At 38.4% G+C, this 14,619-nt stretch overlaps 2 protein-coding genes across 2 annotated transcripts in view; one reads left to right on the top strand and one right to left on the bottom strand.

Moving 5' to 3' along the window:
• Positions 1-4,300, top strand: part of adamts14 (ADAM metallopeptidase with thrombospondin type 1 motif, 14) — a 54,948-nt gene extending 50,648 nt beyond the window's left edge. Inside the window, exons 17-22 of the mRNA XM_085361475.1 lie at positions 67-232; positions 1,929-2,061; positions 2,251-2,458; positions 2,583-2,712; positions 3,382-3,489; positions 3,597-4,300. Coding sequence (XP_085217601.1) covers positions 67-232; positions 1,929-2,061; positions 2,251-2,458; positions 2,583-2,712; positions 3,382-3,489; positions 3,597-4,159 — 1,308 coding nt within the window. The 3' untranslated portion in view covers positions 4,160-4,300. The remainder of the gene's footprint in view (positions 1-66; positions 233-1,928; positions 2,062-2,250; positions 2,459-2,582; positions 2,713-3,381; positions 3,490-3,596) is intronic.
• A 2,520-nt stretch (positions 4,301-6,820) lies between these two features.
• star2 (steroidogenic acute regulatory protein 2) lies at positions 6,821-9,779 on the bottom strand. The gene is made up of 7 exons (XM_085361476.1): positions 9,716-9,779; positions 9,496-9,603; positions 9,283-9,416; positions 8,995-9,153; positions 8,540-8,724; positions 7,460-7,553; positions 6,821-6,913 (listed from the first exon to the last, which is right to left on the bottom strand). The coding sequence occupies exons 1-7, from the start codon at positions 9,777-9,779 to the stop codon at positions 6,821-6,823; spliced, it is 837 nt and encodes a 278-aa protein (XP_085217602.1).
• Between the last annotated feature and the right edge of the window lie 4,840 nt (positions 9,780-14,619).

Here is a 14,619-nt window from a genome sequence, read left to right as displayed (position 1 = left end):
TCCGAGCTTCAGTTTGTCCTTCCAAATTTCTGTTTATTCTAATAACGTTTGTTCACTTTGCTGCAGATCATTCCTCAGGAAGAAGATGCAAAAGTTAGCTTAACATATAAGTACATCATACATGAGGACCTGCTACCACTTATTACCAACAATAATGTTCTTCTCGCCGAATTGGACACATATGAGTGGGCACTAAAAAGCTGGTCTCAGTGCTCCAAACCCTGTGGGGGAGGTCAGTGAATGTACTGAAGCTGCGGGTTTTTTGCGTAGGCTCAAACAAAAGTAAAGATAAATCTGGGCAACTACAGAAATTAATGAGTTAAAGAAATAAAACGACTCACAACAGTTCAAGGTTTTAGTAGCTTACTATATACCATAATTATATAACAATAATAAACCCATTCCACCTGAGTTTTATTTCTTATATTTTTGCATTTAATTTGCTTCTGATGTTCCAACTTAAAACACACAATTGTGAATGAATTAATTATGAATTATGAATATCTGTTTTGGGGGGGAGACATGAAAAAATAACAGAAATATAAGTCCAAGCATTTATTGTCTTTGCAGACGATTAGTTCAGTCTTTGGCCTTTTAATTTAGACCACTTTGATTGAAGTTGACTGAAGTCTTCGTTTCTTCAGCTGCTTTTCTTTCTTAGGGAACAAAGCTGGATGCATTGATTTCCTCGTGCTGTGATCTCTTTTGGTCTGCCTGACCTTTGCTTTAGATAAAGTGATCCAGTTTCTTCAAAGTGGCGTAGACTGTCATGCAGTGCTCTCTTAGAAAACTTTGCATGAAGCCTAGATTTGACTGTGAGAAAGCCCCACCTTACTTAGATTGAGACTTTAGTTTCTGAAGCTTTTACTTAGCTCTGATTTCATGTTTCCTCCCACCAAAATGTCTCTTAATAAGCAGGTTTTTAAGCTTAAAACTTGATATTTCTAAAAAGCAAACTGCTGCTAGAGGGTTTACTTTTGATGCACTGATCAAACACGCCTAAGTGTTATCTAAATGCACTGATGGGATGATATAGTTACCAACAAAGAGTCCAGAATCATTCAACTTCACATTTTTTGATTATTTTAAGCTTTGACAGCTTTTCTGTGTAGTCTCAGACTTTTGGACTCTACTATATATTTGTGTTTTTGCCTCTGTGCATCCATACAGGCAATTTTAAATCAAGCGATCAAGATGTGATTGAAGTGGAGATATTCAGCTTTAATTCAATAATAACTGTTTATTATTACCACTAGTTTTATACACAGTCCCCTATTTTCACAGGCTCTAAGCTAATTGTACAACTGACTGATAAGAAGCGTCATGGCCAGATGAAGCCTGTTTCCGTGTTCTGGATCTGGAGTTGATTCTGAGTGTTGAACTTGTTGAACTTCTTTAGCTGCTGAAACTCTTAATATGAGGTCCAAAGAGACATTGATGCAAGTAAAGGAGGTCATCATTAGATTGGAAAACTAAAATGAACCCCTCAGACAGAGAGCAAAAACTTTGGGATTGTCTCAATCGAGACTCTAGTCTTTACAAGAATGAATGCACTAGCCAACTCAGCATCAACAAAAGGCTTGAAAGACTGCAGAAAACAACAAAAATGCATGATTGCAGAATTATTTCTCTGCAGGAGAAGAACTAAGAGCACCTTACCTACCTTAAGGAGGTATCATTGTGAAAGACTACAATCAATAAATCAATGCAGACGGTTTACAACAAGCTGCAACCTACTGGCTACACATTTAAGAACAAGAACGTCAAATTAGATTTTTTACAAGTTGAATTTCTTTGTCCAATTACTTTTGAATCTCTGAAAATTTGGGACTCTATATAAAATTATTTTTTACAAAGTTATGGAGGTCACATGGTATATGATCTATAGTCTTGCTGGTACATTCCTTGTGTAATTTTATATCCATTAGGCATACAGTACACCAAATATGGATGCAGGAGGAAGAGTGACAGCCGTTTGGTGCATCGTAACTTTTGTGAAACCAGCAAAAAGCCCAAACCCATCCGAAAACGCTGCAACACCCAAGACTGCAGCCAGCCCACGTGAGTGACTTTAAACTACAGCACTGCAGCTCTATCAGCATGAGCACTTTTAAAATTGCTTTCATACCGTATGTCCACTCTGACATGACTTTTACCATTTTAGTGAGGATGTAAAAACTAGTGTAGAAAGGTTATTTAATTTTGGAATGAGAGGGATAGTTTTATTCAAACACAATGCTCTCTTGATAGGTGGGTGGTAGAAGAGTGGAGTCCTTGCAGTAAGACCTGTGGAAAACTCGGGTACCAAACCAGGGTGGTGCAGTGCATGCAGGCGCTTCACAATGGTACCAACAAAGTGGTCCACAGCAAACACTGCACTGATGAACGTCCAGAGATAAGGAAAGCCTGCAACCATACTGTATGTCCTGCCCAGTGGAGGACAGGGGCATGGTCTCAGGTGAGACAGGATCTTCTTCTTCTTCTTCTTCTTCTTCTTCTTCTTCTTCTCAGTGTTCTCGATGAAAGCTGATGAAAATAAAACATATTTGTGTGTGTGTTTGTGTGCGTTGGGTGTGTCGCAGTGCTCAGTGACCTGTGGCGAAGGCATTCAGCAGAGGCAGGTGGTATGCAAGACCAGTGACAACACCATTGGAGAATGCGAGGGCGAGAAACCGGAAACAATCCTCATTTGCAAATTGGGACCATGTTCAGGTGAGATGCACATGCATGTACGTGCTAATAGAGGAGAGATTTGGCCACCTTGCTACTAGTCTCACATACACCATTAAAAGGACACTGCTTCTGCTTCTGACTTGTGACAAGTAAATGCATTATGAGTCTTGCACATGTTATCATAATCCTTGCAGTAGATTTTAGAGAAGTGTAGTGTAACACAAGATTTGCCTCGTGAACATGAGCAGAAATCTTCCAAAAACAACTTTGTCTCACTAATGGTTACAAGATTGCTGCATAAGACCCTTGAGACCCACATAGGCAAACACTTTTTTTCAGGACTGAATACATTTTCTGTTAATGCTCTTTGTATTAAATATCCTGTGCACACAAAGACACTTCTTTAAGACCTTAAATATTTCTGCACCAGTGCCCTTCCTCAGCCTTTCTCATTTTGCTTCCTCTTCAAAGAGCTGAGTGCCTCCAGTTCTTTCAGTTCTTTTCTTTTTCCTTGCATTGGTAGTAAGTGGAAAATTATGTGCTTTGAAAATACACAAAGGAACACAAAGAATTCCAGTTTGCACTCCGTGTCCTGTGAACAACAAAGTTCTGTTTTCCTGTAAAAGAAACAGATTCCCAGAAGCTTTTTCTGTCATGGCTTCTTTTTAACCCCAGTTTTGTTTTGTTTTTTGCTGTTACACTCTCCAGGACATCCAGGGTCTTCTCTCGACGAACAAATAATGGAAAACTCTACAATAAAAGACGAAGCTGTCTATCTAAGAGTTCCAGAAAACCCTGTCCAAAAAATCTCTTCAAGTAAGCTACAATGCAATTTTTTTCTGAAATCAATATAAACAGAGTAGAAGTAGAAATATTCATTTCACCACAGTTTTTAGTGATGTTCTCTGTCCTGTTATTACTAGATGAGCCATGTCTGGGGGATAAATCGATTTTCTGCCAAATGGAAGTCCTTTCCCGGTATTGTTCCATCCCTGGATATTATAAGCTTTGCTGTGAGTCTTGTGACAAGAAAGAAAGCCTCACTACCCATGTTCCTGACTTTCACACCCCAGTAGCCTTAGCTGAACCTGACATCTCAGCTCTTTCTCATCCTGCCTCTTCCAAGCCACCTCATGTCACCACAACACAGACCCCGCCAAAAACCACTAAAGCCATCACTCAACGGCGTCTTTTCACTACCCCGGTGCCAACTACAGCTGCCACTTCTCAAACTTCACCACAGACAAATGCTGCTCCGCCCCAGCATCCCACCAGCGAATCCTTTCTCACTGCTGGAAAGAGAGATTCAGATGCTGGGCCAGTTCTACCTCCGGGGCCGCCACGGCCTACAGCAGACTCAAGTGGAGGTGCCTCTAAAGAGCACAGCCCAAACAGCACTTTAGGCCCAGCTGCTGCAAGATCAAGAAGGGACACTTTAGGATCAGAGAGGGACTCCAGTCACAGAAACTTGTCGGCTCAGAAATGAACAGTGAACAGTGTTGTGAATGTGCTGTTCGGTGAAATGGTCTCAAACATCAGCACACCCTTTGCAGTATGTGATTTACTCAAAGTTTTTCTTTTTTTTTTTATTATTATTATTATTTTTCTGTCCATGATAGTGAACTTAGACCAGCCCAGTGGTGGTTACCTCATCAAAACTTCAGAGCGATCTGGTGCACGGCGTCGCTCGGCCGTGTGTGCTTCAAATATGAAATGGAAAAAAAAAGTTTAAACAAAGGTGCTGTAAACTAAAATGACTTCAAAATGTGATGACTGCATTGCTACATTCATGTTTTTATCTGTGTACAGTTGTGCAAGCCTGTTGTTTTTTCAAGTGCATTAGAACTACTATTAAACTCGTGAACATAAGGAGGTCATAGACTATGGTTTTGGAGGTGCACGTGCCAGCTATGGGGTCTGGAGTGTGCCACCAGAATAATTATAAACCTTATACTGTATTTATAATATAGAGCTACATTTTTTAAAGACAAAAAAAATCCTTATCCCTGTGTAGTGTCATTGTCTCTGCCAGATGCCATTTTATGACAGCTTTACCCACATATGAAATGCAAGAAGTAGCTACAGGACTGGCAGGTTAGCTGTTATGTTGTACATAATAGTTATTGGTCTAAACTCAAAAAGCCCTGGCAAAAAAAGTCTTATGTATTAACCTGGCGTATTCTATCAAATACCATGCTAATTCCATTTATTGATACAGTATCCATCCATATTCTTCCACTCTTCTAAGTTCGGGTTGCAGAAGAAGTAGTTTAATCACAAACCTCCCTGGCCCCCTACTCGAGCTCATTTGGAGTCCCAGATGATAACCCATCCTGATAGGGCTCCTTCTTGAAATTGACAGCTTCCTTTATCCCCATTGTTGCCACAACAGGTGTCAAACCGACTTGCAGCCACAGCTCTGTAAAGCCACCTTGGCAAAGGAGATGTGGAACAGTCTGTTCGGACTAAAGTCCCCTGCCTCCTTTGAACGTTGTCAAAGTTTGAGTGGGAAAGGAAGATGTCATATATTAGGGCCTCTAGCAGATATTCTGAGCGCACCCTCACTAAACATCTTGGAATGCCGGGCCTGTGAAGCATCCTCCCTTGCCACAGGATCCAACTCACCACTAGGTGATGATCAGTTGACACCTCAGCTACTGTTGTGACTAAGTTGCTAGCTAAAGGCCTAGTCAAACGTTGCAGGGAAATACAACTAAGCATCTACTGAACATTTTTTTTTACTTTAAAAAACTCAATTTGTGTCGGTACAGAGATTATGAGTGTCAATTTAGCTCCATTAATAACAAAAGAGCAATAGCTTGATAAATGTGCATATATAAGATATGCTAATTAGCCATGTGGTCATGTCGCTTACCCTCGATCTGTTATGAGCTGCTAATCTCGGCTCAACCAGTCTGGTAAAAACTGCATTCAGGTAATTCAGGTAAAGAGTGAATTGGAATTATTATTTAACCAACTGTCAGATTGTCGGATGTTCTTACATTTCTAGCTGTTTTTCCTCCTAGCTTGATGTTTGTTTGTTTTTTAACAAATTGAATATGCTTATTAAATATACATCCAAGACAATGGTATAATCGTATTACCTTACTAACTGATCACAATCAAGCACTCTTGAATTCTACAGTTATCCTGGAGGTACCCTCCAAACCTCATGCCATCACTCCTGGCAGGGAGCTCAGTGGCTTCTCTATCCCTGGTGCTCTTTTTTGGTGTCCGACATACCGCTGATTATCCTCACTGACAGGAAAAATCATGACCGTTTGCAAGCCATCCCCACTGTAGCATGCCCGCTGTCTGTTTTTGTGGACGTCAGTCAATTAATGCTTTAAAATGCTTTTCAGAATATAACGCATTATGATATATATTTTTTTTGTAACTGATGTTTTTCAGATAATAATGTATATAGTGTAAATTTCAAGTTATGAAAAGTTGTGTTGCAATTGCAAAATACAGGCCATGCTGTCTACACACTGTGGTTGGGCGTACTGTTACACCAGTCCTGCATTGCAGTTCATAACGTCATTATTTTTTTTGTATAATTCTTGTATATACGTACCTAAATGAAAGCTTTAATGTTAATATTTATTGAATTTTTAAGTGGTATGGTGAACAAAGTAAAACACATTTGAAAGATGTTGCTTTTGCTCTTTTCTCTGCTCATATCCATTTACTGCAGTTATATTTTACTTTGATCTTTTTTACTCCCCTGAGTGGTGCGCATTCATCATGACCAAGTGTGTTTCAATCAAAAACATCCAGTTCACACATTCATTCTGCCTGATCTAACTCTTAGAAATAAATCACTGGCACTGAAACACATTCAAGCACTTTATTAACTACGTCCAGTCATATACAGGGTGTATCAAGAGACAAGTGATGCCTCTTAATCAAATCTTAATGAGGTTTGAGTGGCACAATGTGACAATAATTGCCAGTCTTCTTCTGCCAGGCTGGCACTGATCTCTGCCAGCTCTGCTGTGTAAAAATAAGACGCTGCATTTCCTATCTCCTTAAAACTGTAGCATTTCGCCGAGTAACCAGGCATTCACTGTGCCCCCCATCTTCTTCTGTGAGCAATGACAAGGTGGTACTGTGGTGTGGGTGTCACACAGACCGAGTGAATGAGTCAGCCAAGGCTGAGACGTCTGCGAAGGTGTCTGGTGAAATCCAGCTGCACCCGAGGCAAAGCCTGATTGACAATAGACTTTGGCAGCCAGCCCTGAGAATAAAGTGACATTTATTAGACGCCTGAATGGTATTTGTTGACTGTCAGTCAACAACAAAAAGAGAGAGTGAGGTGCAGGTAGGTGGTCTGCTGCTGTACAATAATTATGCATTGTTCATATGTAGATATTGTTCGCTTTTGAATAATATTAACACAGAGTCCACTTATTTTCCCAAGCTTTGAACCACATCTCATGGCCTTTTCTTGCTGTTCTTAGCTCAACCATCTCTATGAGGGAAGAGCACTCTCGATCAGCTCTAAAACACCATGAGATGCAGTTGATAAAGCAAACACTGAGATTTTGACTTGTACACAGTGCATTACATTTACTGACAGGATTTAAAAAGGAAAACCTGAGAAATGCAATAAGAAAAATCTTCTCATTTACTTCACTTTTACAGAAAATGTGTACATTGTTTTTGTTCATGAGTTGTTTAACATATACAGTGTGAAATGGCCAGTTTGTATACGTGTAATGTATAATAGAACCCTGCATTATTTTGCATGTGCAGATTTACATTTATTAATTAATGAATTTACCTTTACGTCCATATTAAGAAGCCACGTGAAGCGACTTTTCGTTGAATCTTCATCCAGGGCCTGTATGATGATGCAGGTTGGTCCATGCTCAGCTCTGTACTCACGCAAAAAAATGTGTTTTAGTTTTCAAATTTCTTTTAGCCTCGCCTGTCTTTATTTTAATTATCAGTAATCATACAGTGCATGTGGTTCTTTGGCCTTTTCATGCTGTTGGCCAGGGAATTCAAATTTCTTTTATAAGCTATTAAAGGTGCATAAATGCTAAAAAAGAAAAAGAAAAAAAAAAGGCATTTTTAGCCTGTTGCTAGGTGGTTTGATTGGCAATAGTATGATAAAATATGATATATATAACAACCTTCAGGGGCCTAAGATGTATCTATGTGCATAGTTTGGTTTGGAGGAGTTGGTTGCCCTCAGACAGAAATGTATTTTAATGTATTAAACTAAGATTGACCTTGCTCTTCCCACCAACTTTGACCCATCTGTTGATCATTTAAGATTACCGTACATAATAAAATATCTCAGCAATTGGAATAAAACTTGCTACAAATAGCCATGATCTCCTCCAAATGAAATTCACCTACTGGTGACTCCTACATTTTATAATTAGCAAACTTTAAATTCTGTTCACTACTTAATACATAATGATGTCAGCTCTAATGACTTTCCCAGTTAACCCAAGCTATTATTTTTGTGGAACATGTTATACCTACTAAACATCACTCTATCACTGATCACTGTAGACAAGTAATCATGCTTGTATTAATATTTAGTTTGGCATCACTGCCGTATAGCTTCCCTAAAACACATCCCAGCAGCATTTAATATATAATTGGCTATGAAAATTAACTTTAGCTCTCCTCATATTTTTTTCTCCCCTGAAATTAGCTGAGGTTGTATGGAAAAATTAAAACGTCAGAGCGCATCAAGACAATTTCCCACCCATTTGTGTTATTTTATCTCCCTTCATGGATGACTAAGATTAACTCAGACTCTTTATATAAGAAAAAGTTCAATTAAGCTGTTGAGTATCACTTTAGATATGACAATGAATGATTAGTACCTCGTCTGCAGACGTACCTTACAAAGCCTGCCTGAGGGGGTAATGACTCCAGCTGAACTGCTGCTCCTCCAATATAAACGCTGGACCTTTGTTTGCAGGTGTGTCTGACACTCAGGAAATCCCTCTTTCCAATCACATTTCCTGCTGTCCCAGTTGAAACTTCGTGGATGACAATTGTTTGTAGACCAATACGTTTTAGAACCTACAACACACGAAACCAACAGCATTTGCTTTTCGTTTGCAAAACCTGTGTATAGATTTTTTGTAGCAGTCGGAAAATGCATTTGTTGATGTGAATATGCAGCATGACAACTATAGGTTGGTTATAAAGACTAATTTGCAGACAGGACATGTTGGAAAACTTTGAATATAGCTTAAATAGTATTTGTGTATGTTTAAACTCTGGTATTTTTATAGCTTAAAGTTTTGCAGTTGATCCAGTTTCCAAGTTGTTGAAAGGTGAGTTGCTCACTTTGATTTGCTGTATGCTTGGGTTCCACTGGTGTATTTCTTCAACTCTGACAAACAGGATGTTATAGAGCTCATCCACACTGGCGTCCAACACTGCCTCCAGCCTAAAGACTTTCCTGCCCCCTGGAATCACTTTGCTACAGATCATATCGCCATTACTCTAAAGAGGAAAAAAAACACAGGTTTGTGATCCACTGTTTACTTAAAGCAAGATTTTTTCAGAGTGCGGTGACCTTTGATGAACTTTGATGAAAGTGCTTTAATGGCATTTTTATTAATTAGATGTTACCTCAGCAACCTCCAACTTCCATCCTTCTTTCTCCTCCAAAACAGAGAGAGCCTTCCTCATTGCTTCTTGTCCATGTTGTACGTACAGCTGATCTTCTTTTGCTGGCACAGGTTTTATATCTTTTGGCTTGGCCTCTGCAAAAGACAGCTGTTTGTAATATTTTGGGAAACGCAATCTAAAACATTTAATGAAAATAACACAGTTATATTTTACCATTATGATTTAAACCAGTTTGCTGTCTCTCGTGGTTCTCGATTTGTCCCCACTGCTGCAGGTGTGTGATCTCCTGACCTATCACTGCCATGGCAGTGCGTTGAAGTCCTGCATGATTGAATGAAAAATAAAACAGCTTAGGAGACTTACTGAGAATGCATTGTTTGCATGAATGGGAATAAAAAGGAGAAAGTCCTTCTGTAGGTTGTGGAAGGTTTACCTGCTATGTTCTTTATATGTGGGTAGGAAATTCCACAGCAGAGCTTTACAACAGCAGGCAGCATGTCTGTCTTTGGCAGTGACAGCAAAGTAAAGTGTGTCTCTGATCTTTATATGGTCTGCGAAGGACACTCCAGTGAGATAAGGGCCAGAGAAGAAGATAGGACCTGTTCTGAATTCTGTCCTGAAGGCCACATTTGAGACTGTTAACTAAGACAAGGGTTTGGGTGTGATACAGAGAGGAAATTCTCTGAAAGAAAAACCCCACACAGGACAACCCAGTTATTTAATGTATCCAATACTTAATCTTAAATATGTTGAGGCAAGATTTTGGAAATTGGAAAGCAGTCCTATTTAGATTTGCAATGACAAAAGCAGTGCATGATAAAAACTGTCACATTTAGAGAACAATGGTTAAATGCATAAGCCTAAATAAGAATAAAATAAGCTTAACCTCCTAGGACCTGGCGCCCACATATGTGGACATCACATTTTGGGTTATTTAGACCAAAATACTCAATTTTGCTCTACAAGGGCCTGATATCCACTTATGAGGACATCATACTGCCACTGATCTATCGAAATTTTAAACAAATATCCTCATATGTGGCTCTTATTTTTCTTAGAAACAAAAATCAGGTTAAAAAAAATCTGGTAATTCTTTGTTTTTACATTAATCAGGTCCCAATCAGCCCAAATATCAAAGAGAAATTAAAAATGCATGCCGTGGAAGAGTTTGGGTCTTAGGAAGTTAAATGAGGCATTTTAAATAGGACTCATGGTTTATTAAACTTATTTTTCAGTCATCTTGAAATTGCATATGTGCATGATGCATTTTTAATAACCTTTCAGATAACTGGATAATAAATTGGATAATAAAAAGATTATTTTAAAAAAAACCCTCAAAATACTCAGAATGAAGTCAACTCTTAGAATCAATTCATCTTTGATGAATAATCAGCCACTCTTTTACCTGTAAGTGAATAAAGGTAGCCTTAGTGAGTTATTTTATTAAAACAAACAAAAAATCTATATAACTTAACAGTAAAAACAGTTTAACCATATATATAATATACACTGCTCTTTCTTATTGAACTCAAAACAGCCCTGACACATCGAGCCATGGACTCTACTAGACCCCTGAAGATGTGCAGTGGTATCTGGCAAAACACATACTTTAAGTCCTGTAAGTTGTGAGGTGAAGCCTCTGTGTTTCCATTTATTTGTCTAGCACATCCCACAGATGGTCAACTGAATTGAAAGTTGGAAAATTTGGAGGCCAAGTTAACACCTCAAACTTGTTGCTGTGATCCTCAAACCATTCCTGAACCGTTTTTGCTTTGTGACAGATTGCATTATCCTGCTGAAAGAGGCCACAGCCATCAGGGTATACCATTTCCACGAAAGGGTGTACATTATCTGCAACAATGCTTACACATGTCAAAGTAACATCCACACGTATGGCAGGACCCGAGGTTTCCCCTCATCATCTTGCAATCTTCTGTCTGTTGGATCAGACCATATGGGCCAGCCTTCACTCCTGGGAGGGCAAAGACTGTGAACACCCCACAAGAGCTGTAGTTTTGCAAATGCTCACTCAGTCACCTAAACATCACAGTTTGGCCTTTGTCACACTCGCTCAAATCCCTACACTTTCCCATTTTTCCTGCTTTTAACACATCGACTTTTAAGAAACTTTGAAGATATCCCACACACTAACAGGTGCCATCATGAAGAGATAACAAGATTAAATTGTCAGCAGTCATGATGTCATACTTTATTTATTGAAAAAAAGACTTCTATTATGGAGAATAAATAGTGTGCTGACAGCTTAAACTCGAGTTAACAATAAATGCTTTTCTACAAGCTGCACAAACTGATTTTGTGTTATTTCAACATCACAAAAACAAATCCCACAATAATATTTAGTAGCACAAAGATGATGAAATTTTAAATGAAAAGCCCCAGGTATCAATCTGTTTTCTATGACACATCCGGGAAATTTAAAAAATGCTTTAGTAATTTAGTAGAAATCAGGACAAGTACCAAAAAGCGATTCTCAGTGCAAGCCCTTTATAATAATTGGCAAGACCTACTATTGCAGGATACTTGAGAGGACGTAGAAATTTCAGTTCATTTAGTTGGAGCCGTGAAATGTGACCCTGAAAGACAAAGATTAGATCTCTGTTGTAAGGACGACTGTTGCACTGAATAGCAGTGGATAATGTGAAAAGATATATACTTATATATATAAATATATGTCCATGGCTTAATAATGTTCTAATAAGCCTGATGCATATATTTTAGTGTAGAAATGCATAAACTGAACTGTAAAACATTACAACATAAAAATATAGATTTACTGGTTCTCGTGTCGCTCCAAATCTTCTTTACTATAAAACTTTATTATAAGATTAAAGATAAGATTATAAGATTTTACATAAGATAATGCACCTGAAGGCCTCTGCTGTCACTGTGGAAATTCTGCCCTATAAAGTAAGATGAAATGTAATTAGATGTCATAGAGACTGAAAAGTGAGATTGTACATGTCGTGTCAGGCACCGCTTGATTTTTTTTGTTTTTGTTCATTTACAGGTTCATTCGTTCCTGAACACATTCTCTTAGAAAAGAGAAATAAAGGCCAATTCCCTATCAGTCTGCACTATGAATACATAACAACTGACTTGTTATGTAAAATTTTGTTTTTGTTTTTTTCTGTGCAAGAGACGAAACACAAGTTAATCTCTTGAAAGAGTGTCTACTTGTTTGTATTTATATAAATGTTGGGGGGTTTTTTTGCACAGCCATATCTGGACTATGGCTCATTCACAAGAACATAATACAGTATGTTTCTAATTTTGTTGAGTTCTATTCAGTGCATGCATGTATGCATTAACAACAATGACGAATACACAAATAATAGGTTTCTTCAGTCTACCCTGCTGTTTTCTTCATTCTTCTTGTATGGCTAATAGCTTGCAACCAAGGTGCGATACCGTCACACAAACATGATTTGTGACTGAGGGTCTTCTCAGTCTCTTCCATAGTCCATTCATTTGGCTATCCATAACGTCTTCTGAGAAAATGTGGCTTTTGCCAGTAGTTAGGTAGCATGTTTTTGTGAATTACTGAAAGAGCTCTCATTTTAACTTTAATTTATAATGTTGTACTTAGTTGTCAGTCTTTTAGAACCAGACTTAGAAAATTGTCTAATTTTGACACAACTTCTAAAAGTGGATAAAAAAAAATAGAAATGGCATAAAATACTGTTTTGTAAGGAAAGTAATGAAGATGGAAAGAACTGCAGACCATTATTACCTGATCTGTTATGTTCACTGGTTCATCAGTCCAATTCAGTCTCTTAATAAATCAGGTTGAAGTCTTCCAAATGATCTCTTCTTATTGGGATTAAGTTGGCTCATGCAGTTAAAGTGCAAGTCCTTGGGGATAATTGGCAAGGCGTATAGCTATGGGATGCTTGAGAGGTGGTTTAAGTTTTAATGGACTAGAGAGAATGTAAAAGAAAAAAAAATCGAAGCTCACTTTGGCCAGAGCACTAAAATGTGTCCCTGAAACACAAGGATTATAGCTGCCTTGTAAGGACAAATGTCACGCTGATAAACCACAAGTGGTCCAATCAACAAAGATGATTTGAACATAATGGTATGCAAGAGGAGGTCACAAAAGTAGGGCAGCTTTTATCAACTTAATCCTCTCTCAACTTAACTAATGGTGCTGTTGATGGTTTTTGAATCCACAACTAGAACAACAATGGTGTTCATGACAGTGATGGGAGGAAAAATCTGCTCTCCAAAAAGATCTCCAACGCTTTCCGTGTCCACGAGATGGCGAGACCACTCCCTATGACATAAATTTCATCATCAGACAGTGACCCCAAAGGTTGGCGTGGAAGTTCCTGTGCCTGCCAGTTTTCTGTGACCACTAACCACCACGACTAGTCCACAAATAATTTACATTAAAATACATATTTTTAAGTGCAAAATGCAATTAACCATAACTATGCATGAGCACATGCAGTGGACTTGGCTTAAGTGATATGCAATATGAGATTATTTCATTTCATCATCATCACCATCATCGTTTATTTGTATAGCACTTTAAGAACACACCAGGCAGACCAAAGTGCTGAACAACACAGATCAAAACTACTAGCAAAATTAAAAATACAATAAAATTATTAAAAATACAATAAAATTAATAAGAAAGATGTCCGTTTCCTACAGAGTTAAAAGCAAATGCATTTGGAAAAAAGTGGGAACTTCATAATCTCATATTAGAGGGGGGCTGCATCTGTCTCTCATCTTATGATATGAGTTACACTGGTGAGGTCTCTGTGGATTCTGTGTGGATGTGTGTGAGTGAATTGCTTTCATATCTGTAAAATATTTGGCAGAAGGCCCAGTGCCTCCCTCTCTTCTCAATGCTGCCTTGCAGTGTTGCTGATAGAGCACCAGTAAACAGCTGCCTCTTATCACTCCAAGCCAACAGGTGTCCTTGTGAGAAGGATTCATGACGTAAATGCTGAACTTCTCCCGTTGACCAGGCCAGCAACCTCAAACTGCAGTCACACCGCCAGGGAAGAAACGTAAGGTATGTGGTTGTAAATTGCATGGATGACCTCCGAAAACATCCAAAAACTTTGTTTTCAAGATTGGCCTTCATCACAATTTGTGTGCTATGCCAGAAAACTATGTCATTCAGATACTTTTTGACCATGAAGCGATGCTCAAAGGTCTCTTTTGGCACAGTTTATTATTTTACACACGTATTTTCATGATAGATACATAAATGGTCAGTCTGCACATAAGACCTGTACTTACCAACCAACCAGTACTTTCAATCCTCAGGTCAAAGGGTTTTTTTGTTAGTTTTTTCTATTTTTT

The sequence above is a fragment of the Diplotaxodon limnothrissa genome, linkage group LG8 (assembly GCF_057381915.1).
Source record: "Diplotaxodon limnothrissa isolate DT_005_m linkage group LG8, D_limnothrissa_male_GT1.1, whole genome shotgun sequence".
Taxonomy (NCBI): domain Eukaryota; kingdom Metazoa; phylum Chordata; class Actinopteri; order Cichliformes; family Cichlidae; genus Diplotaxodon; species Diplotaxodon limnothrissa.
Note: the sequence above shows the minus strand (reverse complement) of the source record. Positions and strands in the feature narration are given on the sequence as shown.